The 25,001-nt window shown below is 38.8% G+C and overlaps 1 protein-coding gene across 2 annotated transcripts in view; it reads left to right on the top strand.

The window, feature by feature from the left end:
* SLC6A11 (solute carrier family 6 member 11) overlaps positions 1-25,001 on the top strand; it is a 133,387-nt gene that overhangs the window by 40,108 nt on the left and 68,278 nt on the right. For both annotated transcript variants that reach the window (XM_080386162.1, XM_080386163.1), the window contains one exon: positions 12,253-12,387. In XM_080386162.1, coding sequence (XP_080242288.1) covers positions 12,253-12,387 — 135 coding nt within the window. The remainder of the gene's footprint in view (positions 1-12,252; positions 12,388-25,001) is intronic.

Here is a 25,001-nt window from a genome sequence, read left to right on the forward strand (position 1 = left end):
CTGAAGTGTCTTTTGTTTTAGCCTAAAGTAACAGTGAAGAATAGTCCTTCATGGAGAGGCTTTAACACTCTGTCCAAGACAGATCTCTGTATTCAAAGGGGGAAAGTAGAACATTCATGAGATGCATGCAGAGTTCCTGCTATCCGCCTCCTCTATGTGAGGTTTTAAAACCGCTACAGTGAAATTTTTTTCCCTCTCCTGTGCACCGAGCATTTAAGGACACCTTGGGTTTGTTAAAGATTTTTGTGCCTCTTGGTGGTTTTCCCAAACTTCTGTTTTGGAGCTTGGGAAAGTATTAATGGTAAACTTAAATCAGAATCATATCTTCATGATTTCATTCTTTCCCAGCTGCACCTTAACAGGAGAGATCCACTTTTATATGAATACTTACTTAGACTGGATCACAGCCCAAGCAAGTCAAAAGTGTGTTTCAGTGCACTGAAGGACAGCTCAGGGCACATGCAGATGTGAGAGTTTTGGCGCAGAAAAATCACCTGATCTGTCAACCTAATGTATGACACTGGGGGGTGGGGAAGTGGGCAGAGGATGGAAGGCCAGTTGTAGTATTTGCAGCTGTAATTCAATGAAATTTGCTGAAAAATTAAAGGTGAAGCCAAAGGGCACAGATTAACATTGAGGTATCTCTATAGGAGAAATGCATTGATTGGCTGAAGGTAACATCCAGGTTTATTTTTTTCCATTCCAGGCACTTTTAGCCCATTATCAAAAATACACTGACGGAATAAAAGAAGACTTCAGCAACGGATGACAAACTATTCTATTTCTATATGACCTCTTCATATTTCACTTCTCCTTTCACAGAACCTGCCCTTCCTTACCAAATTGCCTTATCCCCTGCCCCAATAAAATAAATTAGTGAACAACGCCATACAGAAGAACATCAAACAGGAGCCAAGATACAAGTTCTTTTTACTTTGATCATTGCTGATGCATGTGTCAGGGCTAAAATGTTATTCCTCAGGTGCATGAAACACCTGTATCTGACTTAAAACTCGAGGTTTTATGAAGCTGTGTTTTACAAAAAGCTTGGTGTGGTTGCCCATGTTCTAGTCTCTTTATGTGTGTACAAAAATCACTATAGATATTGTTTTTGTTGGATCTTATTTTGCGTACTTGGAATATTACTTGCACTTTTTCTTCAGCAAGGCTATGTAAGGTATGTCCTTGGTACCTCAACTCAAATACAGAAACATGAGGGTTGACGTCAATTTCTCACATTGACTCTTTCAGTGATACCAGTTTTATGTTTCTTCAGCTGAAGTAGAACAGATATAATCCCCTATTCTCACACGGGTAGCTTGTCCTGAGCTAGTGCTAACCTGTATAGCTTGAAGATTGGCCTATTCTTCACAGTTTACAAAGCAGTTTATAGCCATCCATCCCCATGGCACTGTATGCAAAGTATTATATCAAATTCCTGCCAGAGGGAAGGCAGTCTCTTCAGTTTCTGCAGTCAGCATAGGCTAGATTTTTGGCTTTATCTGCAATGTGAAGATGTCTTTGTAGTAGAAGTTTTGTTTACAAGGCTGTTCTTGTGAGACTTACAAACTTTAGTTCTGTATACCACCCCAGTTTCAACTAACATGGATTTAATCCAGACTCAGTCTTAAGAATGGGAAAGCTTAATGAAATGAATTGCTACACAAGCAACAAAGGCAGTTTCAAGCAGCTGCTGGTGCTATGCTGGTAACTAAAACACATCCCCAAGAAGTGAGTTGGCTGCTGTGTGCCTGCTATTCACTTCTGCTGCTGGACAACTGAAAAATGTGTATGGTTAAAAAAGAAAAGAAAAAAACTCCTCAAAATATCCTTTATAAGCTTGATTGTGGCATATGTAGAAAATGTAAGACACTGCTGTAAGAGTCTGACACAAAGAATTACTTGTAATGAAAACTTCTTTATTTCCTGTGGGTATAAAATGTGTGCATTGCTACCCAAGAGAACTAACCGTAGTTCAGGTCAGTAAGTGGTTTTGTGGCTTAGTTTGTATGTTGCTTGTTCCTGGAGTGCCTTACTGAGGTCAGAATCTCAGTGTGCCAAATCTTGGATGAACGCAGTGAGATGCCTCTATTCCCCAAAGAGCTTGCCTTTACAGCCGCATCACAGACAGAGATCTGTTGAACTGGAGGGAGAAGGGAGAGATCAAAGCGTCTGCTGAAGACAGAAAAAACCAAATCTGTGGCAGTAACATACTCTTCAGTCACACTGTCTTCCAGCCCAATGTCTTTATTGGGTGACTCTCATTTCTCCTATGCATCTCATCAGCTCTTCTTCTCAGACTGAAACTCAGATCAAAAACACATTTAAATTGCAGCACACTGTCAGATCAGTGTCCTACAAGTCAGCCTTGAGGTGATTTAGAGGCTGTTTAGTAGGGAAGTTACAGTGCAATAAAGCCTTTAAGTAAAATAACGATGTGTCTAACTGTGTTATGATAGATGTAACAGCCATAGGGAATGGAAATGTGGAAAATTAGCGTCTGGATGATAAAGATACTTGTTGGTTTAGGTGGTAAGGCTATGTTTATATTTCTGTTACAATTTTTATAGTTAATACACAAGTAGCATTGCAAATGCTGTATGATGGATACATCTCCTCTGTCACCATGGTGATAAGGGCCTATATTCTTCAGTAGATGATATAAATTGGTCTATCATCCTGTGGGTAGACCAACACACACCTTTTTCAATAGTAAATTATAAGCTCTTGATTATCCTATAAATGTCCTGAACCTCCCAATAGAATCATAGAATGGTTTTGGTTGGAAGGGATCTTTAAAGGTCATCTAGTCCAATACACAAGAGAGTTTCATGACTGTGAAAAGTGTCAAACGAAAGAAGAGGTATGAGTGTGCTGTAGGGATGTCTCTTTTGCCTGCTTGTTTACAAATCCCTTTTTTCCCCCCCCAGCATTTACTGTAGATTAAATAATGCTGTGGTACTTTCAGAAAAGTGTGCAGGATTGACTTATAAATCATTTAAAGATGGCCACTAGCATATCTGCTTGAGTGCTTGGAAGACTGTTAGACTACATATCAAAAAGATGCTCACGTGGGACTAGTTTTGATGCAAAGTTCTAGGGAAATTCTTATTTCCTATTAAATTGATGTTTCATGGTTTTAATATTTGCAGTTATGTTAACATTTCTGATGTGGTCGTGCATTTGATGACTTCTCATACGCTGGCTATAGTGCCTGATTCTCTTAGCTCCTTCCCACGCAAGGCCTCTGTGCAGGTGTACTCTAGTTGCTATCTTGGTCTTTGCTGACCTTTTGTGGCTACCTGAGGAAGGAGGAGGTCTAGCTAGGGAACCTCACCTGCTACTCCTTTTGGTAGGTAGTGTTGTATCCACCTGCCTGACTGCATGCAGTCATCTTTTTGCTCTTAGTGGTGGTGTTACTTTGCGAGTGGGGGTGCATTTGTTTGGTTTTTTGAGTGTGGGGTCGGTTTTTTTGGTTTGTTTGTTTGTTTGTTTGTTTGTTTTTAAGACAAGTGAGGAAAATGGAGAGGACGAGGAAGCAATCTAAGCTGGAGGTGGTAAGAAATGTTCTGGTAAAGCTTTATTTCACTGGAAAATGTTGATTTGGTGAAACTAGTCATTCTTCAGAGCACCTAGTAATTACACGTGGACAACACTTGTATGGAAAACCCAGTTTCATGTTCTCTAGTAAGCAGTTAGAGAATGGACAATCCCTTCCTGTCGTCTTGTTGGAGGAATGAGTTGGCCAAAAATTTCGAGTTCGTTCCAGTGCAGTTTTAAGATCTTACAAACTTCTGTGTGACAGGAAAATCATCTCCTGTCCTGTTCTGACCCTTGCATCTTTATCTGCTTTACAGGTTAAACGTTTTTAGAGTATGTCAGAACCTAATGACTGGTGCCTTAGTGAGAGCTGGAAGGCATGTCTAGAGTAGCTAAGAAATGAAATTAATTTAGTGCCTTATCAGTCCCCCGTTTCTGCCTGTGTAAACTCAGTTAACAAAAGTGGAAATTCAGGTGCTAGTGTGGGATGATTCTGACTCACCGTAAATTATTTCCATAGAAATGGGGTTGTCCTATATTAGGAATAGTAATCACATATTAAATGGTTTTTAGGCAAAATTCAGGTTTCTGTGCATATATGGAACTAATATCAGTAGCTGGGTTGTTGTTTATTAAAGCAAACTAGATAGCATTCAGAAGTCTGGAAATCCTGGAAGGTTCTGAAAAGGAACAGCTTTGATTTTTAAAAGCTTGAACTTTTTAAAGACCTTTTCAAAATGAAAAAAAAAACCCCTCAGCTGATTAATTAGTCCTAATTTATATTTAAAATTCTTCCTGACTGATTTTTAAAGTTGACTTTTACTTGATTAAATAGCAGTCTTTGATTTTTGAGATATTTGTGGCTCTGCAAATTCCCTACTTGATGGGAGCACTACATAAACACTTTTCTTCGCTTGCAGTAATGAGCTTAGCCAAGATCCTGAAAAGTTTGCTTCCCCCATATCGCCCGTCCTCTCCCTGCCCACAACCGCAGGGCAGGTCTTCCTCTTTGTGCATTTGAATGGTAACCAAAACAATAAACTAACGTTATTCTTTTTAGATATTTGTAGTTACAAGATAACATTATTTCATTTGCCATTCTAGTTTGAGGCTGGGCCATTTATGGTGGAGATAAAATAATGAGTTTAAATCAATAGTCTCTTCAAGGTAAAAAGAAAAAAAACAAACCATCCTCTTCAACCAACCAAGCAAACAAAAAAAAGAAACCCACACACCGTGTAGGGACTAGGAGGACTATAATACCCTGATTTTATCGTCAGATTGCTGCTTTTGTATTTACATGGGTAGAGCTGTATCTATCTGCTTGCCAAATTGTAGTGCTCATTTCGCTAAAGATTTTCTGCAACTTTCGACATTTGAAAATTGCACTACAAACTTCCTCTTGCTTTGCAGAATTATTTGGGGCATACTGTTTTACAACTGTTGAAATTTTTGCATTGGCAGTGTATTCACAATGTATTAACAATTTGAAAACATGCTTTCTAACAAATAGATAGCACGCTCTTAGGCACATTAGTGATTAGAATTGCTGCGTCCTTTACTTTTTTTACCAACATAACTCCTCTAAAGACACTCAGGCAGTTGGTAATTATAGGATGAATATTGACTTTGCACAATGCAAGCTTGGAGACTGAGGAACAGTAGCACTGGGAGAATGCAAGTCATAGCACTGAGTTCCTGAGGTTTCTCTGAATTGTATTTACTGTAGGTATTTATCTAGGAAGTAATTCTTCCTGCTCTCCTCCTTTGGCACTTAATGATGGCAAAAACTGTAGTAGCACTGATGAATCACAATGACTGAAAGTCTCAGTTTCTTAGTTCAGGCTGTGTCCCTGTTCGTGCCAGTAAAGTTAGCATTGCACAGATTCACTAGTGAATTTTTCTGTACACTTCAGAGCAGGGTCTCTGAAAACTACTATAGACCCATGTATCAACTTTTAGACTCTGTAAACACGGTAACTACGCAAATAGTTTCCTATAAACCTTAATCTAGATTAAGGTGAGTGAGTCTGTTCTCTTAATGCCCTGAATCAGATTTTACTATGCATTCTCCCACAGCCTATTCAGACTGGAATGGATTCTTGAAATATATAGAGCTGTGATTTAAGGACATTCTTCCAGGATCTCAAGGGATCCCCATCTATTATGATCAGTCCCACTTTTAAGAAGCTGTTGGCACATTCTTTGTAAATGATTTTGTCATTATTAAGCTGTGCATGCATATGGTCAGTTCAAGAAAGAATCTGGTTATCTGCATTTAACATTTAGTGCTTAAATGCAGGTGATCACATAATTGATTAAATATGTAATAAAATTAACAGCTTCTACATGTTGTATAGGCACTTTTGTGTGTTCCAGTCCCCATGACTGAGTTTTACTGATTATATCTGCACAGAGGGGAAATTCTGCTCCGCAAAGTATTTCTTAGTCTGTGGACAGGCTCTGTAGAATCACTGAAACTCCCTTCTACTCCCACAGCAAGGTTTCTTTCTAAAGGAGGTACAGGGAGTTTTGCACCCTCTCTTTATGTTCAAACACCAAGTTGAGAAGCAGGGATAACCAAGGAACCGGGGTGTTGCCCAAGATATTTGTCTTGAAGTCTCTCAGGCCATGTTTATGAACATTTCTGTTTGGTTTGTCTTGGTAGTCTAACAAATGAATGTTTTGGGGCAGCAGTTACCTAGCACGGCATTTGATCTAGGCAGTACATTTTTTTTTTTTTTGATTAAATGAGGCCTGCAGACCCCAACAAACTTGAAAAACAGTTTTAGCAGAAATAAGTCAGATCTTGATTTTAATGGTCCTGGGTGATCTGGAAACAAAACCAGCTGTGGTAATTAGCTGGGAAATAATTTCAAGTAACACATTTAGAAAACTTGGTACTGCTTAAGGAATATTTATGGAGAGAAATAGCTTATAATTTAAGCGAATTGTTCACTTCAGCCAGGAGTGTGAGCTGCTGCAGTGCATTGATACTGTCTGCCTTTGGTACTTCTCTATTGCTTTCCAATTTTAGCTGTATTTCTGGATTGGCTTAGTTGAGGCTATTACAGCACTAGAGTCCTCAGCACTGAGTCAAAACTTCCACAATGTTTTTCTTCCCCCTCTTTTGGAACTTTTAACTACAGGTAGGTGTTTTTTTGAACACAGAATATGTTGTTGGAATGGAATTTGGGAAACACTAAAAAGTTTATAAAATCAGACACAATGTAAAGAATAATTCTTGCTAAAAAAAAAAAAAAAAACACCCCCCTCCACCCCCCACCCCACCCCCATTTTTCACCCTTTTTAAACTATTGAAATGAAGTATATAAATAATTAATTTGGCTTGTGGAATCCCAAGGGAGACCTCCTTTCCACCCATTTGGTGAAAAGAGTACTCAACCAAAATGGAATAGAACGCAAATTTTTTTTTTTGGCTCAGAATAAATGTTGGAGTTGAGTTTTCATTTAATTGTAAAGGAACCTGTTTCAGCTTGACTCAGACTTTTATTTACTTATTTATTGCCTTTACCACCCATGGATAATATGTATTTTTTGGTCTTGAACAGGTCTGCTAGATAGAGATTTTTCTGTCTCCCAGTGAATGACCTCAGTGTGATGTGGTATTAGAAGTGTTTATTCTTTCTGTTGTTGTGTCACGTAGCATCTTCTGCTTCCTGTGATCACTGCACATTTAACAGGGTTCTTACATACCTTTATTAAATGTCCTCTCCTGGCCCCTATTTTGTAGCTCATTTTGCATTCCCAGTGAATTTTTCTTTGATAATAATTTCTCAGCTCTCAAATCTCATTAAATTTTCTTACATGTTGGTTTTTGAACTTCTTTCTACTCCAAGTCAAACTGTCTGTACTCACACGATTCAGTAGTACCTTAGAAGAAATTCTGCAGTTTGTAAGCAATCTGGTTAATGATGGTTCACAATTTTATCTCCCCCTGCCCCATCCCAGTCAAACATCATACAAGTCCAGTCATCTGGTATTCTGTTGGGTTTATGTTTTGGTTTCTTTTTCTGCATATGAAATTCTAGCTTTAAAACACAGGCAGATCCTAGAACATTTTCCCCCCTTTGACATACTTTTAAAAAAACTTGTGAATCAGCTGTCACTCCTTTATGCTGTTTTATATCATTTTTCATCCAATTACTGTTGAAAATATCTTTTTTTTGGTTGTCATTTGTATGTCCATAGATGCTATAGTATCATATCAGCAAAACACTTTTTCAAACAAAACTGTATGGAAATTTCGTAGTATACCATGGTGGCTGAAAAAGAAAATCTTTCATAGTGTTATCATCTGCTGTTAAAATTTGTGAAACTGGAAAAATATTAGTGGAGCCAAGATGTCTGGGTTAACTGTGGCATGTAGAGCTCTTTTGTAGAATTTTGATGCAAATCATGCACAAATTGGTAATACCTGGGTGTGTGTACAAAGACACTGGGGGTGTCAGACAGTGATAAGATAATTATATCTCCGCAGTTGTACTAATATGCCCTTCTGCATCAACACTGTAAAGCAGGATAAAAAAAATTACTTTTCTCCCTGTCACATCACTTAGGTAGTGAAATTTTAGTTTCCAGGCTGAGTCTCCACACAGGAGTGTACTGCACCGTGGGCATAACTTTCTTTTATTTGTCCCGTGTAGACAAACCCTGTATGTCACCGAGATCTGAGTATGCCTGGCAGTCTCCTCTTAACAAAGGAAGTTGAAGGTGTCAGTCTGGTTCTCTGTGGTTACAGTGTCAACGACATAAATAGGCTAAATGACCAACCAATAGGCTGAAAACATTAAGTGAAAGATAAGGATAGTAGGGCATGGGGTCAGGTCTTATTTTCCATGTAACTTCTAATACTGAGTTTGGGCAAATTGCTGGTAATTCCTGTGTTTTAACTACTTGTGTTTGTAGCCTAATGGAGCAGTAGAGGACTTTAGGGGAAGGGGATTAGCAAGCCAGTAATTTTCTGAAACATAAAGTGCAAGTAAACACTTCTGTTCCATTTATAAAATGCAATTGGCTCATTATAACTGAAAGCAACCTCGAACATCCACATCTTGCAGGAAAGTATTCCTTCGACTTCCTAGCCTCAGAAAGTTCTATTTTCTTCATTGAATTCTACTTCAGTTATGTTCTCAGCAAGAGCCAAGCAAAGGATTGATGTTCACTGCTTCCTTGTGATGACTCACCCCGTTAAGAAGCAGCTGTGAGGTAGTATGGGAACATCAGTCTGGTGTTTCTGTAGTAGCTGTAGGCAGAGAAATCTGGTTTTAGACTGTCAGATTTCTGTGGGTTTGTGGCTTGATTTGTTGCATGCGGGGCTTCTTTCTTATTCTCAACAGATTTATCATGTATTTCTTCTACAGTTTCTTAGAAGCCAGGTCACCTTCACTTGAACCTCTGTGGCATGATCTGGCCTGAATGTTCAGAAAAGGCACCTTTTCATTTAGGACAAGAAGTTCAACAGTCCCAGTAGCTAAATGGGAACCTATGTAGTATGTTTGCACTTTAAAGATACCTGGGTAATCCAGTACCTAGTCCTTAACTCACTTCCAGTACTTTGGTACTTAAAGCTCACGGCAGTCAATGAAGTACCTGTTCTCAGGTTCTTTGATACTAATGTGCTTTCCATGAAGCACAAAGTATGCTGAAGAGCTGTTAAATGTCTCAGTGGTGCCTTTCCACATACTTGTATGTCTAAATATCTTTTAAATTTTGTCTTTCAGTTATATTGTAATAGAAGAACTCGGTGCAAAAACTAGCATGCCAAAGAGTTTTATTTTGTTTCCAACTGCTTAAACATTGGCATTGCTCTGACAAGGGTTTAAAAAAAGCATTTTGAGCATTGGAATGCAAATTAACATACCAAGCAATTAAAGTCAATTAAAACAGGATGCAGTGTAATTAGAAACAGTTGTGTTCACATTTATATTCAAAGAGGTTTGATGTGTTGAAAGAGAAGAAAACAATTCAGGAAACTTTTAATGCCTACAGATGTGATGATGATACTAATACTGGCATTTGATTTCTAAAATGTCCCATCCTCCCTCACCTCATGAGCTCTTGAGGAGCATGATAAAATGAGGAACCGATGCAGTGGAATTAAGTGGCTCAACCCATACTCAAAGAGTGGAACACCCACCTACAGGTGGTGGCCTGCTCTCCCCTCTCTGAGCCCAGCGCCCACACCTGTGGCAGGACAGAGCAGCCTGCTGTTCCAGCAGCTTCCTTAGCGGTACGAGCACTAACACTGGTAAGTTGTCAACAGCGGCAATTGGCTCAAGAAGGGTCTATTTTTTCCACACATGCTTCCTTGCTATCTCTTTCATTGTTGTTCTGGATATCTGCATTAGTATTTATTGCCAGAAATACGGAGCTAATTGTGCTCTATTTATATTCTCTTTCTGCATGGTAACCAGAAAGGAAGGAGAGTCCTCATCCCTCTAAAGCTGAGGCACAGCTGCCCTCACGATAAAAAAAAAAAATAAATACGCTAGCAGTTGTGGTTCTAGTAGTTGCCATAATGTTAATAGGTGAGGATGGGCTGTGAAAGGCATTTGGAAAAGCAAACAGAAAACTATGAAGTATAACACTACAAGCCTGGGATAGCTGCCATGGAATTGCAGGCTGTGGTACGAGGTACGGTACCTCTTACCTGACCTCTCGAGCAGAGAGTGGTTTCAGCTTTTCCTTGATGGAGCTGCATGAGGAAATACAGCCAAAGGAACCTGGGAAGAAATCTGCCCCTACCAAATTACAGTCTGTTTACTGATGTAAAATGTTTGAAGGCAGTGGCAGGATGTGCTAGATGGCTGCAAACCGTTATAGTTAATAAAGCATGATGCAATGAAATGTTTTTTAATGTTGTCATAGATATTCAGGTACTTTCATGTCATCAAATGTGTATGTCTGCTGATTATCCTCTATTAAAAACAACCATTGGTTTAAAAGAAGTAGAGAAAAATAGCTGGCACAGAATTAAATACAGGAACATGAAAAAGAGTTGCTGGTTACTCCATCCTTTCCACCCAATATAAGACTTGGAGCAGGACCATGTCCATTCTGTGTGTTTCTTTGTTACTTCTCATTAACTGATGATCCATTTCTATTTGAAATCTAAATGTGGACAGCAGTCTCTCTGAGACAAGGTCTGTTTGAACTCAGCCAGTCATATCAGTTTGCATGTCCACTCATAGTCAATTATAATAAATATAAGCTCTGAGGATAGAGCTTTCTATTTTGCATTTGGTTGACCTATGGATTCATCAATTCAGGCTTCTGAGACCTATAGAAATATAATGCTTGTCTCTGTTTCCTGGGAAAATCATGGTTTGTATTTTCAAAAGGGATAAGATACAGAAAAGATACATAGATGCTTACCTCCTGTCAAGGTCAGCGAGACTGAAGTGTCTAAATAGGGCTTAGGCAGCTGGACGTGTCTGAGGCTCTGCCAGGTGATTTTGTGTTCCTGCATTTCTGAGTGTACCAGCTGAGGAACACATGAGATGATTTCGTGTTTGGGGTTAAACACTCAGCATGGTTTGAAAATCAAATTTCAGTTATTAGTTAGGAAAATGTGTTTGAGAATCCTTTCATGGGTGTGTTCTCTGATGTATCTCTTTGATTTACATAGGCATGAGACAGATAATGAACTTTTGAATCTAAAATGTGTATTTTTGAGAGCTATACAGGTTGTTTTTCACCAAATGATTTTCCTCATTCTTGCAGTTTGTTAAGTAATTTTGACTTGTGCAAGGCAGATGTGTAAGAGTATCATCCATATTAGGATATTTTATACCTACTCTGCACAGGCAGAAATGGCTAGAGAGAATTATGGAGAGTTAAGTTTAAGGTATGTTATGTAAAGGAAATATTTTATAGAGACATGGGATTCATAATTTAATCCATCTCTGAGTTTTAACAGCTATATACTGCTCTCGGGTTTGTGATTACAAAATGGGATCAATTCTGCTTAGTTTTTCCTTTGGAAAATGCTCCTTGCAGGTTTCTAGAAAAGCTCAGTGGTTCCCCATGCACAAACCAAACCGATTTCTGCGGGGATGGGGGGTAGCAGGCAGGAGATGGCCATATGTGAGGGCAGAAACTTCTGGGCTTGAGCACTTCAGAAGTTTTGCTGGAAGGTGCTTTGCATGGTAAGGGTACTACAGCAAATCACAAGGAGCTACATGTAGCATTTAACCTTTAGGCTTCATGAAATGCTTATTCTTCAAATAGAGACATGCAGGCAAAGCAGTCTTATGAGCTGGAAGTTTAGTAATTACTGGGTGACTGAGAATTCATTGCATATGTTGTTACATATTACATATAATATAATGGAATTAATTACTTGCTATTATGAGTCCATTGCCTTGTACCTGTGTTTGGACAGGATGCAGTACGGTGTACAGGTATGCTATAGTACAGAGACTGGTTACCTGTCACAGAGAGTAAATAATAAAGAGAACTTCCCAATCTCTCTATAAAAATGTGTTGACCTTCCCTACAAGACATAAAAGGTTTAGAGGGCAATACAGCTGGGGGACAAAATTCACCTGCATAAACAAAGGCATCAAAAGCACTTTTCCGGCAGATAAGGATTTGGGTTTTATGTAATAGCAAAATGGATGTGGAAATGGGGTGCTTTCATTGCAGTTGGAAGAAAATATTTTTCTAATGTTTCCTTCTTCTTGCTAGGTTGTATATGTAACAGCCACATTCCCCTATATCATGTTGATGATTCTTCTGATTCGTGGAGTAACGTTACCAGGTGCTTCTGAGGGGATAAAATTCTACTTGTACCCTGACCTTTCTCGACTGTCTGACCCACAGGTAGGATCATGATCCATGTATTTATTTTCTTCTCTGACTGGGAAAAACTGCAGGAGTTTCTTGATTTTGAAGTTTGAATACAGGTGATTTTGGGATAGTTGTTCACTGGCAGAAATTTGGAATTGTAGATAGGGCTTTAAAGCCATCACTGCTTACATGTACTGGAATTATTATTCTTTTAGTAGAAAAGTACCTTGGCTGATAAATCAGAATTTTCAGAAGTGTTCAGTTGCAGTTGCTGCTTCTACCAGTGAGGGGCAAGAGCATTGCCACCGGTTCCACAGGAACAACTTTGACCAAGACTTCTATTTTATGGTTCTTTGCTCATTCCATATCTAAATCTCAGTCAAGATTAGTAGAGAAATTAATCATTCAAATGATTATTGTCTTTGAAGCAGAAATCTCTGGACGCAATCAAGTAGGAATGAAGTATTCAAATCAGGAACTCTGTGTTGTTTCCAGAGTAGAGTTGAACATGGGAATACTGGAATAAGTGGATTTTATTTTTTTTTTTTTAAGTGACAGATGACAACAATAAAGCAGTTATGATATATAATGTGTCTGATATTGAAGAGGGAAAGTGACACAAGCTCTACAAAACCTGGCAGGTTGCAGACAGCATTTTACTTATCTGGTCTGGCAATGTAAAAGACATTACACAGTATTACTCCAAAGGCTATTAGAATATAAAATGGATTCTGAGATGAAGATAGAAAGTTTAGGAATATTTTTCAAAATGTATTTTTTTAATCTGCTTATTGAAATCGTATTTTGTTGCAAAAGACAAAAGAGAGGACCCTTAAAGTTATTTTCTTGAAGTGTTTGATGACTGACTCATGTGAAATTAATTTTAAACAAGTAGTATTTTATACAGGAGGAAAAAAAGTTAGCGAGAAAAAGAATAATTTAAAATATTGAAAAATTTAGATGAAAATTTAATCATGTTGCCACCTTTGGACTTGACAATGTTTCCATCATTCTTTCAGCATAGATGGGAAGTGAAAGATGACTTGTGGCAGTGGTGTTAGAATGTCAGCCATGTGCTATAGATTTCCAACGGTTAGCTTGCTTGGAGGTGGCCTCAGTTCACCTGAAAATGGCATGGCCACAGAGAAAAACAACAGGATTCTCTGGCACACTCCCAGTTGTTTTTTTGCAACATATAATAGACTCAGGCTGAAATAAATATAGCAACCCAGTCCAATTTCAAGTGAACCCCATGAGTCCCGATTTGTTTTAGCAGAGACAAGAAATTTGACTGCTGTATGCCTGTCTGAGAACATGGGTGGCACCTGTTTATTTTGCCCAGTTTTAACTAGTGTTTCACTCCACTGTGTGGTTCTGACGACTGGAGTTACCCACTGCCTTAACAACAAGTGCTGGCCGAGTACTCTCTTCTTGTACCACAGCGTGATTCCTCCACCTGCACGGTGTACTGGCCCAGTAGGAACAGGAAGCAGTCCTGCTGTTTCAGTGGGGATTCTTTCCCTTGTCCAGTGGTGTGTGAGCTGTCTGCTAACAGGATTTTGCCCTGCGTGTGGATTTTTCACATGCCGCTAACACCCTTGCCTCTGTTTGTCATTGAGGGAGGGCATGCAGGCTTAAGCACCATGATTGTCAGCCTACAAGGGGGTTTTATATGCCTATTTACTATACTGTTCCCATTTGTAAAGAAACACATTGTTGCCATGACAATTTCCAAAGCACATCTTATTAGTCTAAGCAGTCTGTGGAGTACAAAGCACTTAAGACACGTGTGCGTGTGTCTGTTTGTCCCACACGTATAGCTCAGCTGATACTAGAATGTCTTTCGGGAAGGCGTAATGGATTGCTTGAACAAGCCAATTTTCTTCTCCATTTCAATGAGCTTTAACTGACGTGTTGCCATACTTCAGCCTTAGTATTTTAGGCATCTTTTTGTAGGAAAGAAGCTGAAATAGAATGACCGTAATAGAGGCTGTGAACACTAATAGAAGTAATTTAACTGTAGTATGTGTGATGGAATGGTATTAGAAAATTATTTTGGTGCAGAAAAACTGTCATTTCATTAAAATGGAGATATTTTGAAAACCCAGTTCCATAAGCCTCTTCTCAATTCATTCTTAAGATAATTTTGCCAAGAAGCAAGTATAGAACAACTGAAGTAATCTTGACATTTGTGCTTCCAGTTTTCATCTTTACTCTTGTTTAATTGGATTTACTCCACAATATTAAAGCATAATGCATGTGTACTAGCAGAAGTTGTTTTCCTCTTCAGTTGGAGGTCAGTTTAAATAGTGTTCCAGGGAGACTACTGTGTCTGTATTAGGAGAGCAGTATTTGAACCACAGTGCCAACTATGTTTGCTGTGGATTAAATAAGTTTCTCTTCAAGGCTCACTTTAGTTTGAAGTTCTTGAATCTTTTGTCTTTGAGCAATTTGCATTCCATGGTTCATTATGATTTTCTAAGCAGCTATCCATCTGTCTTTTCAGTTCCTCTTAGCTTTCAAGTGCTGTGTTCTCTATTTCATTTTTATATTCTATCTTTTCAGCAGACTGAATCCTCTTCATCTGAAAATGCCATCTTTTGTCCTGTGTATCTGTAGAGCTCATACCAATCGCTTTTCATTACAATAATGGAGTACTATATTTAAGCTTCAGAAATGCTTTGTTTCATCAACAGTAAGGTCTCTATAGCCTTCATGCTCAAATTGGTTTGATATATGTCCCTTTACACCAATCTTGGAAGATACAGGTGCTGTTTATAGCTCAAATATGAACAAAGTCTTTCCTGAGTTATAACTCTCACAAAAGGAGTATTTTACAAAGTTATTACGATTGTTGGTTTTTGTGTGCAAGTCTGACTCAGGATATGGTCCTTCTTGTCCCTCCCTCAAAAGATTTAAGTCGCTTAATATGTCATTGTGCTTGTGTGTGGTACTCACTGCTCCTTTTGGGGGAAAACATTTGGTTCTTCATGATGGGATTTTCCAAACATTTGTGCATAGAAGAGGTTAAATCACTTGGGGACTAGCGGACGTACCAGTTTGATGGATCAATGACTAATATTATGGTCAATGATCTGGAACACACACACATGTAAATTTAAATCTTGCTGTAGCAGTGGATTTTTAGAATAAAGAGGAAAATCAAATTAAAGCCTTCCTGTTTATTGTGCACTTATATGCTAATAACTGGCTGAGTTACATTTTTTTTTTAAATTAAAACTTATGTATTGTTTTAATGAAGATACTCATTATAGCATCTGTAGGGATGAACATGTCCACATAGTCAAAATTGCACTCTGCTTATAAAAAATCTTGAACAAGGTCAAGTAATCTGGGTTTTGCAGCTGAATTACACATGAGAATACTTTTCTATGTGGAAAGAATACAGGTCGTACTTAATCTCTGACAGACTGTCATGTGAATGTTAAGCATGACGAATGAATGACAGGGCAAATTAGATAAAAGTTACAGGAAAATCTGAGCCATCACAGTTGCAATTGATTTTAAATTTCTCTGATCTTTTATTTGTAGTGAGAAAGTGTTAAAATTTCAATAAAATTTCTGATAGCAGAAACAATTCTACAATTCACCTCTTGTAGCTCAGCTATGAGAGTTTAACTATTATGTAGCCATGACTGTGCAGAGCTTTCAGGTGTTTTCTGTGGGTGCTCTTGCAATGAGTACTCCACCCAATTTGAAAATGGCTTCCAGAAGGACTTTTCCCGTAAATTTCCCTGGCACTGGAATTTGGTTGACTGGCTTGTAACTCACTAGAGCTTCCTTCTTGTCCTTCTTGCCAGTAAGTACTAAAATATGGACATAACGACCATCAACTTAACCCCCCAAAACCCCTAGTGTAAACTAGGTGAGTCTTGCAGTACAAAGGTGACTCTTTTCCTTACATTGGCCTCTGTCTCAAATTTCTTTCTTTCTGCACTTTAATGTGTGGCACTGAGGCTAAGCTTTTTTCATGGTCTGTTTATAGAGAAAAATAACCTTTTGGTATGTTGGTTATCTGTTTTAAGGAAAACACTTTCTTTGGTGGAAAATCACCTAGAATGAATGCACTTCCCCCCCCCCCTCCCCCCCCCCCGAAAATTGTAATTTTCATTACATGCTTCTTAATTTTAAGGTTGGTATGACCTTATTTGGCTAGTTATTCACACCTTCCTTATCATCATCGTAATATATTTGAGCATATGTATCAAATTACACTTTTTAAAAAGCGGGTACTCACTAAAGCTGTAAACAGTTGCTATCCAGTTATGCTAATTATACTATGCGTATGTGGGAGAGACATTTGGGTCTACTGTATAGGTGTGGAGTTGGTATCTTCTTAAATACTGTTCTGAAAACCCAAACTGGGAGGAAAGTATTTGAGAATTTTATCTTCCCTTAACTTTTTATTTCTAATGTTTAATAACTCAGAGTTGTTTTAGCAATGAGAGCTGCAGCAGTAATGCCACTCTTGTTCTTTCCCAAAAACTGTTGTCTTAGCAGAGAAGAAACAACCCAGATTGATTCAAATTTTAGTACATTCAGCCCTGGAAGCAGCAACTATCACAATTGTATTGCCACCTAGAGGCTGAATGAAATTTATGTTTTAAAAAGGAGCAGAAAAAAAAAATTCTCTCCTAACTTTGAAAGTGGAGGAAAGTTGCATTTAAACAGAAGTGTTAGGGCTCTGTTTTCTTAAAAAAACAAACGAACAAACAAACAGGTAGAAGAAATTGTGATTTCGTTTCATGCTCAGAAAATCAAGGGAACTGTATGGATTCCTGACTAGTGGGTTTTAGACCTGTACTGTATCTAAGCACACTGATCCTTAAAATCAAAACCGAGGAATTTTCATATATTGGCAATGAAATGATACCGAATTGGCAGAGATTTGTTTTTTTAATGTTTTTATTTGTTTGGAACGTGACAAGTCAGAAACTTGCAGTCTAACGAGAAACTGCCTTCCCAGGGTGCGTGGAATACTGGATGGTAAGCCTAGTTTTTTAAGCATAGTACTTGGAGAAAGAGGTCAGAGGCAGGTCACAGGTCATAAATCTTACCAGCCTTTTAGTGCCGCTAAGCCTAGTAATACCTTCAGCAATTTTCTGCATTTTTTGACCATTATAGAGATCGTGCAGCTATTTAAAAAAAAACGAAACAGACAATTAACTGGGGAAAAAATAGTAGTAAGAGGAGGAAGATGTCCAGTTCCCACCCACACTCATGTGGTTCTGTTAACAGCTATGGAATTCACGCTTCTACTGATTTCTTCCCGTTCTCTGTATTGTTTGCTTCATCAGGTATTCAGTTTCTGAACCAGGTAGCTGTGATGCACACACACGTGAGTTGCAGTAAATTTAAAAAAGAGTGAAACGCCAGAAATTTGTACAAGGGGCATAGGTATGAAAATCCTTAGCTGAATTTACTATCTGTGTAACTCAACTCCCACTTTACACACGTATCTTTGAACAAGTGAGGCACTCATGTTGCTGTTAAGCAGTAATCCCCTACCCAAACTCTTTTTAAATTTAAACTTGAAAAATTATTACTTCTTCTCAAAGTCTGCAGTTCACACCATCATTACAAGTTACTGAGATTTTAAATTGTAAGGTACGATGTTTAGAAACCTTTTGCCCTACAATGCAGTTTATGATCTCCACATTGAGGAACTATTTCATTTTGCTATGTACTACAGCTTTTGCATTACGAATTGTTTACGTGGTTTTAAAGAATAGGAAGACCAACAAATTGCTGTAATGCAGTGTTCTTGATGAAAGGGCAGGGATGTTTTAACAAAGCCATAAATTATTCCTGGGACAGATGCTATTCCCACTTTGCCCAAAGAAAGATTGAAAGCAGCCCTGGGACCACATTTCATTTTCCCTGCTCCAAGGAACATCCATACTGCACTCTCACAGTGAATCTGCACTGAGTGTTTGGGCACATACATTTCACAAGCCATGGGCTGGACATTCAGGGTCTTCTCTGACCAAAAATTACTCTCTGCAATGATGGAACAGCTTAGTATTTGTTCACTGCACAGGTCGTTACATTGTGCAAAGGTTTCGGGTATATTTACCTGTGCTGTGGGAAAGGCACAATCCAATTGAATACATCATTGCTGAGATGTTGGTGTATATGAGTGAACATGACATTCCTTTTTATGCCTCAATATGCAACTCTGTTTGTTTGGTTTTTTTTTCACTAGCGTAATATTGTGACTTAATTTTTATGTAGCAAATGTGGTTTCAGAAGTCCAGTTATTGCTTGGAAGAGTTATTTCAAGTCCTGAACAAATAGTTTGCTACCTCCTCTTGTGTTTCTTGCTATTGCTACACAAGCAACAGCAAGCTGAGCAGGCAACAGCAGATTTTGGCATTTAGAGGAGACTTGCGGAAAGAATGGGGTCATTTTGTCATTTCCCTGGGGCTTCTAAGCCACACAAAATCTCTACCAGCTATCCCTGAAACCCTTAGCAACCTTGGCAATGGAGAGACATCATCTGAGCTTCAGGGAAAGTGTCATTGTACTTTGATATTAGGCTTTATGGCTGGTGTGAGAGGCCACTGGAGGGAGACAGGATCCACATGGTAGCTCGGTGCACCGGCAAAACAGGGAGAGAGTTTTTCACTGTTTACCATAGTGGCACCTGAAAAGAAGTGCTAGATAAACTTGAAGAGCATTTTGTGTATAAATTAGTTAACATTCTCAGGAACACTTTAGGAATTGTGAATACTGTCTCAATTACTCCAGCCTGTCGGCTGCTCTAGAAGTCAAGTCTCCCTGCAAAAGAAAAGATCTTGTTAAAAATTCATTTATTTCAGTTGAAATTAAACATTGGTACAAAAAAATACTAAGTGATATATGGATGTTAATGAGGGAATAATGATAAGGTGCCTCGTGCACGGTGAGGATAGTCAGTAAGTGAAGCAAATAAATATCCCACACTATTTCTGGGATAGTCACAAGTAGATATATGATGCCATATAAATAGAGGCACTGGAAATATATAGTTATTTTAAGAATTGCTAACAGGATTCTTGTTAATCCTGTTATTCCAGAGGAATGAGCAAAAAAATAATAAAAGATTACTACACTACTGGAATGATCTGCAGCTTGCAGAAAAACTGTTACTTACTGTTTAAAAAATTGAGTGCTCCTAAAGATTATTCTTTGGAGACCTATATAAAAAAATGTTTTCTAATTCCCCAGACATTTCTCAGACTTTTTATCTCCATCCTAGAACTGGAATAGCAGTTGAAATCTCAAAACAATCCAACAAAACCAAGGCTGGGCAAACATCTGCGGAAAAGTAGTAATGGCTGAAGTGTATTGTGTACATCTGGGAACTACCGCTGGAGAGCGTGCTGTAGGGGCTGGCTGTGAGCCTGGAAAAGTCTCTGCCTACAGATTGCACCGTAAATGGAGTTGGGTGCGGATGCATTTTCCCCTTCAGAAGTAGCTTAAAGGAGACTGGTACTGAAGTTCTTCCCTGAAAGTATTCTCTGAAGTAACAGAAATACAAAATGAGGAAGAGGCAGAAAGGATCAGATGAGGCGCCCTCCTTCAGCGCAGCGTAAGCTGGGGACTGCGCTGAGCTGTGGGCTATGTGGGCATCTTACAACTACATGCACCTTACTGCTGCTCTTCCCTTCTCCTACCATGCTTTTTGGATCCACTAGCATATAGTTTGCATGACACTTGTGCATACATATGTGATTTACCTGCAAGGGCAACATGGGAAAGGAAGGAAAAAGTGATAGAAGCATGAGAAGGAAGGTGGGAGGTGACTGATGGTGGTTGCTGGCGCGCTGCCCTAATGTATGTGGGAAAACAAGCTGCCTCTCCCATCAGGAACTGTCACCAGCTGCCAGGCAGCTCAAAGCAAGGACCCAGGTCCAGAAGAGCAAACTGGGAAGATGGGGAGATGTGTGTGTTGGCAGCTGTGACTTTCTGATGCTTTCTACTCTGAATGTCTGTGCTAAATCATTGTCTTTTCCTTCCTTATGGATAAAGTAACTCCATTGTATTAGTATAGTTTTGTTAAGACTGTTGAAGCTGGATTGATTGATTGACAACCTAGCATAGCATAATTGTTTCTTCCTTATGCTTTATCAAATGTTTACATGCACACACAGACATAAATACATACTAAAGCTATATCACCAACATTGCCCATGAAGACAAATGACAGGATGTGGTAGTCAACATGTTTTCTTAACTTTTTCTGCTGTGGCGCATTACATGACTTGGGGATACAGTTCATATTACTTTCTCTGAAATAAGAGTCTTTTAAGAAATAAATTTATTCCTGTGTGAATGTCATATTCCAGAAAATTTTGTAATACAGGCATTCCTGCAAAGGTCATTAATATTTTTAAAGATATCTTCCTCAACTGTGTTCACAGTCTTAGGTTTCCATATGTTAACATTTTCCCATATGGATGTTTACAGACAGCTACTTTAAACACTGAGGCTCAAATAGACTGAGCATTCTGTGACCATTTGCACAGAATCCTGGCTGCAAGATTATCTTTTTATGCCATCAGACAACAGAGGCAATAACGTATTTTGTCGCACCAGTGCCAACCAAACACTACTACTTCAATTTAGGACTGTAAATAAGGATAAGGAAAGACAGCATATGACTGGCACAAAGAGAGAGGCAATAAAATGCATTGAGTAAATCTGTTACAAACTTGGCAGGAAATCATCAGATGTTGATGTAGTTTGGGACACGGGTTCACCGATCTTTCATTTGTTTGTTTATTGTCAACCCATGTGAACTTTTTAGAGAACATTTGCTTCAAGAAAGCGCAGATGAATTGTAAAGATTTGGAGGCAGAATCTGGTTCCTGGTGATATTGAACTTAAGTTCTGCGTTGGCATATTGAAATTTTAGCAGAAAAAAAAAACCATTTCACGCGGACCAGAACTTTAAAAAATATTCTCATTTTAAAAAGGTGTTTTCCGCTATTCTTTTTACTATTACATTCTGAAAAAAAAATAATCTTGTTTAGGAATTAAAAATCAAATGCTTAATTTAAAAATAGGGAAATAACATTTGACTTCTCCAAATAACCTTTCATTTTTTGACCAAATGATTTTACTGTCTGACACAAATTTACAAATAATGTAAATTGAACTGAATCTCCATTCTTCTGCAAAATTAAGCATTTGATCAACAGCAATACTTTCAGTACCCTCCTTAGTGTCAAGAAGGCCAGGTCCTGAATACAATTCCTAAATAGAGTTTTATTATTCCAGTGTTTTTTTTTATCTTTAACTTGGTTTTACTTTAAGTTTCTGCCAGCTCTGTGGCATAAATGAAAGGTTTTCCGTTGCCCAGCTCTCTTTAAAAAGGGCTAGGCTCACAGCAGAATTTTAGTGAACGCTGAGTGGCTTGTTTACTAAAATTTGCCAGTTTGGTGTACAGTTCCTGTCACTCTGAAAACAACTCATGCTTTTAAAATACTCTAAATCCTTCTGTGTAAAACAATAAAACAACATGGTGACTCTGAGGGATGTTCACAAAAAGGTATAGTGAAAGCTGGTACTTTCCCAGCCTGGAGGTCTAAATGAACTTGTTTATTCATCCATGAAGGTGAGCAAAACATAGGTGGAAAATGATTGCAGCAGTTAAAGTACTGAAAAAGATATAGTTGGGGCACTAGCCTTCAGTGAGTTACTGTCTTGTGGAACAAGGCAGAAAGTGTGGCACATGATTAGGGATTACAAACCAAAATGATCTGTTCTGTATCTTGATCTTCACAACAAAGTAGGTAAGGTGGTCCAGGGTGGTCATATTTAACATGATATGTGTAACTGGCATGTGTAAGGAAGGTTCTGAATTCACAGATGGCTGCCTTTTTCATCAGTGGAGAGGGAAAGGTGTCTTGGAAGTGTCGTTCAGTCACCCACCATTTGCATCAGTCCTATTAATTTCCTTTTGCACTACTTCTGTAGAGCACTTGGAATGACCACAGTCTTACAGCCAGAGCAGAGGCAGGTACCTCAGGCTGAGTGAATGAGGGAGAGGCTAAATAACATAGGGACTAATTTACACTCCTGGATGTTTTGAGACTGACTAGGCAATGATTTTCAGTACTGGTATATCACTGATAACTGTATTTTTTTTTATTTCCATAACACCACTTGCCTGCAGATTTTAAGTAGTTTAGGTAATATGGTAGTCACTGACTAAAAGGTGATTTGCATAGACACTGACTGTTAGTTGTTAAAGAACCCAGCCTGTCAAACAAAACTCCAAATAATAAAACATTAATATTGTGCTCTCTTTAGGTCCAAGAAAGGTGGTTGGTTTGTTTGTAATACACTGGCTTGAGTTTTTACTTTAGCTGCATTGTCATACAGGTGCAAGTAGAAGTAAGAACTGAGTGTGCATTACCAAAATACAGAGTTGAAGAATGCAAGACTAAATGAGTTGACAGCAAGTGGGAAAGGGGAAGGAAGAACCAAAAATGCAGTCTCTTTTTATCTTCTTTTTACCCTATTGTACTGAGTACTGTAGATTGAAAGTATCAGACAGAAGCAAATCTTCCTTTGACGGAGGAGGAACATGCAAGAACTTATTCTGAGGGATGGACACAGCATCAAAGATGTTTGTGGGTTGGAATGACCTATACATCACTCCATGGTCCTGGCTATGTATGAGGAAAAACACCTACCAGCACATCAGTTCTTTGAACACTTCAGACAAGCATTTAAAATAAGCCTAGGATATCAACAGTACAATGTTTGTTTCCCAAATTAACTTCTTCAAGACGAATCCATCACAAGGAAGAGATGACAAGCTTATGCCTGAAGAGCTAAAACAAATTAGCTTTATTCCTTTGCCTCTTCGCTTCCCCCCTTGCATTTATTATGAAAATCATCTAAGGAACTCGTTCTGATGTTTGTATCTGTTGAGCCCCTTTTGGAGCTGGGTGGTGTTAGTAGCTTCTTAGCTAGTGATGTGCGCTTCTTTAAACTGCTAGCTGGAGTCTCAGTGACTGGTAACTGAGGACAACCAGAAAACCCAAAATGCCCCTTCAAAGAAAAAATAATTTCTTGAGATCTGAGATTGATTGGATAAGTTGTTGCTGTAAGCTTCTAAGAGGAATCTCAGAGATTCTTGGCACATAACCCTGGGTAGGTGCCAGGCTCTTGTCTGGTTCCAAGCAAATTCCAGCTACCATTCACCAGTAATTAACTGAGAGACGTGGTCAGACGGTACATGTCAAGTTATCATCTTTGCATCAATACAATGGTGTCCTTCCCGTTGCAGATCTACAGCCATGCTCATACACCTACAGAATCAGATTTGTCCCAGCCCACAGAACAAGTCAGTGGCTGGCCTACCCACCCTCACGTACCAGCCTGAATCCGCCCCAGGAGTCTTGGCCACACACCCTTGACAGTGTGTGCTGGTTATTGCAGGGACTGCAAGACATCCCACCTCTAGATGCCCATTGCATTTGGGGCTGGAAGCTTCTGACTTGCATGCAGGTTAAGGGTGTGGGGAGAGATGGAATTAAAGCTTTAGTTATTCTATAATTCTATAAAATACCCAAGTTGACAACTATCACTTGCTCAGTACTTAATCCATTAAGTTCAATGAGGAAGAGGGTACAGGACATAGAAGCAGAGTTTCTGTTCATGAATACAGAGTCTTTGAGACTCCAGTGAATAAGTGCATATGGTTTCATGGTATACACTCACTGAGGAGGTAACTGTAATGCTCAGTATTCTGAAAAAAATTTACTCCTGGGTAGCATTGCCACAGATATTTCTGAAGGTTTAGCTGTCAGGTAACCTTAACAGATTCTTTCTTTTGCTTCCTAGAATTGCCGTTCTGTTTTGCCTGAGAAAGATAAGCAATAAGTAACCTTTTGTTTCAACTCATTTAGATTTGCTGTACACAGTGGGGGCACATCCATTCAGCCTTAATTGTTGCTTAAAGATGTTTATCGGTTTTTCTTTTCTAATGTGCTTCCTTGGGCTCTCGTGCAGGCAGTTCTGTGTATCCTTGACTCATCCCTGTTACTTCACTTCTACATTGAAATACCCAGATAAAAATATTTGTTTGTGGTTTGAACGCGATTATACAAAATGGCAGAAAATAGAGCACCAAACGCCAAAGCTGCACCAAAGGCAAGGGCCAAGATGCTCTGGCCCTGAGAGTTTGGCAGACAACTCCTGGGGCAGAGTGATATGGTTTAAAGCCCGTTGGTTACCCATGACCCACAGCCAGAAGGTACACGGCAGGGTACGGGAGGTGGTGGGACTCCCAGGCTCCCTGTGCAGGCGATGGAAAGAGGGTCACCTTTGGAGACCCTTTCCATTGCATTGTACTCAAGTCACTTGAACACATAACATTATATAACCTTTGGATACAGATTAACTAGAATAAAATTGGGATTTATTGTTTTGGTAAATGTTTGCTGTCCTGTGAGCATCTGGTTTTGGTGAAATTAAAGGAGGACAGCGGGCTACCTTTGCACTGGTTGCTGATTGAATGTAGCCATATTTTTGTTACATATTTATATCCAAATTTGTATCCTCTGTACATATGTAGCTAAAGTGAAAAAACGTGTTTGTCCTGCTGTAGTAGTTTCAATCCCTTCTGT

This window comes from Falco punctatus (assembly GCF_963210335.1).
Source record: "Falco punctatus genome assembly, chromosome: 4".
In the NCBI taxonomy this organism is placed as follows: Eukaryota; Metazoa; Chordata; class Aves; order Falconiformes; family Falconidae; genus Falco; species Falco punctatus.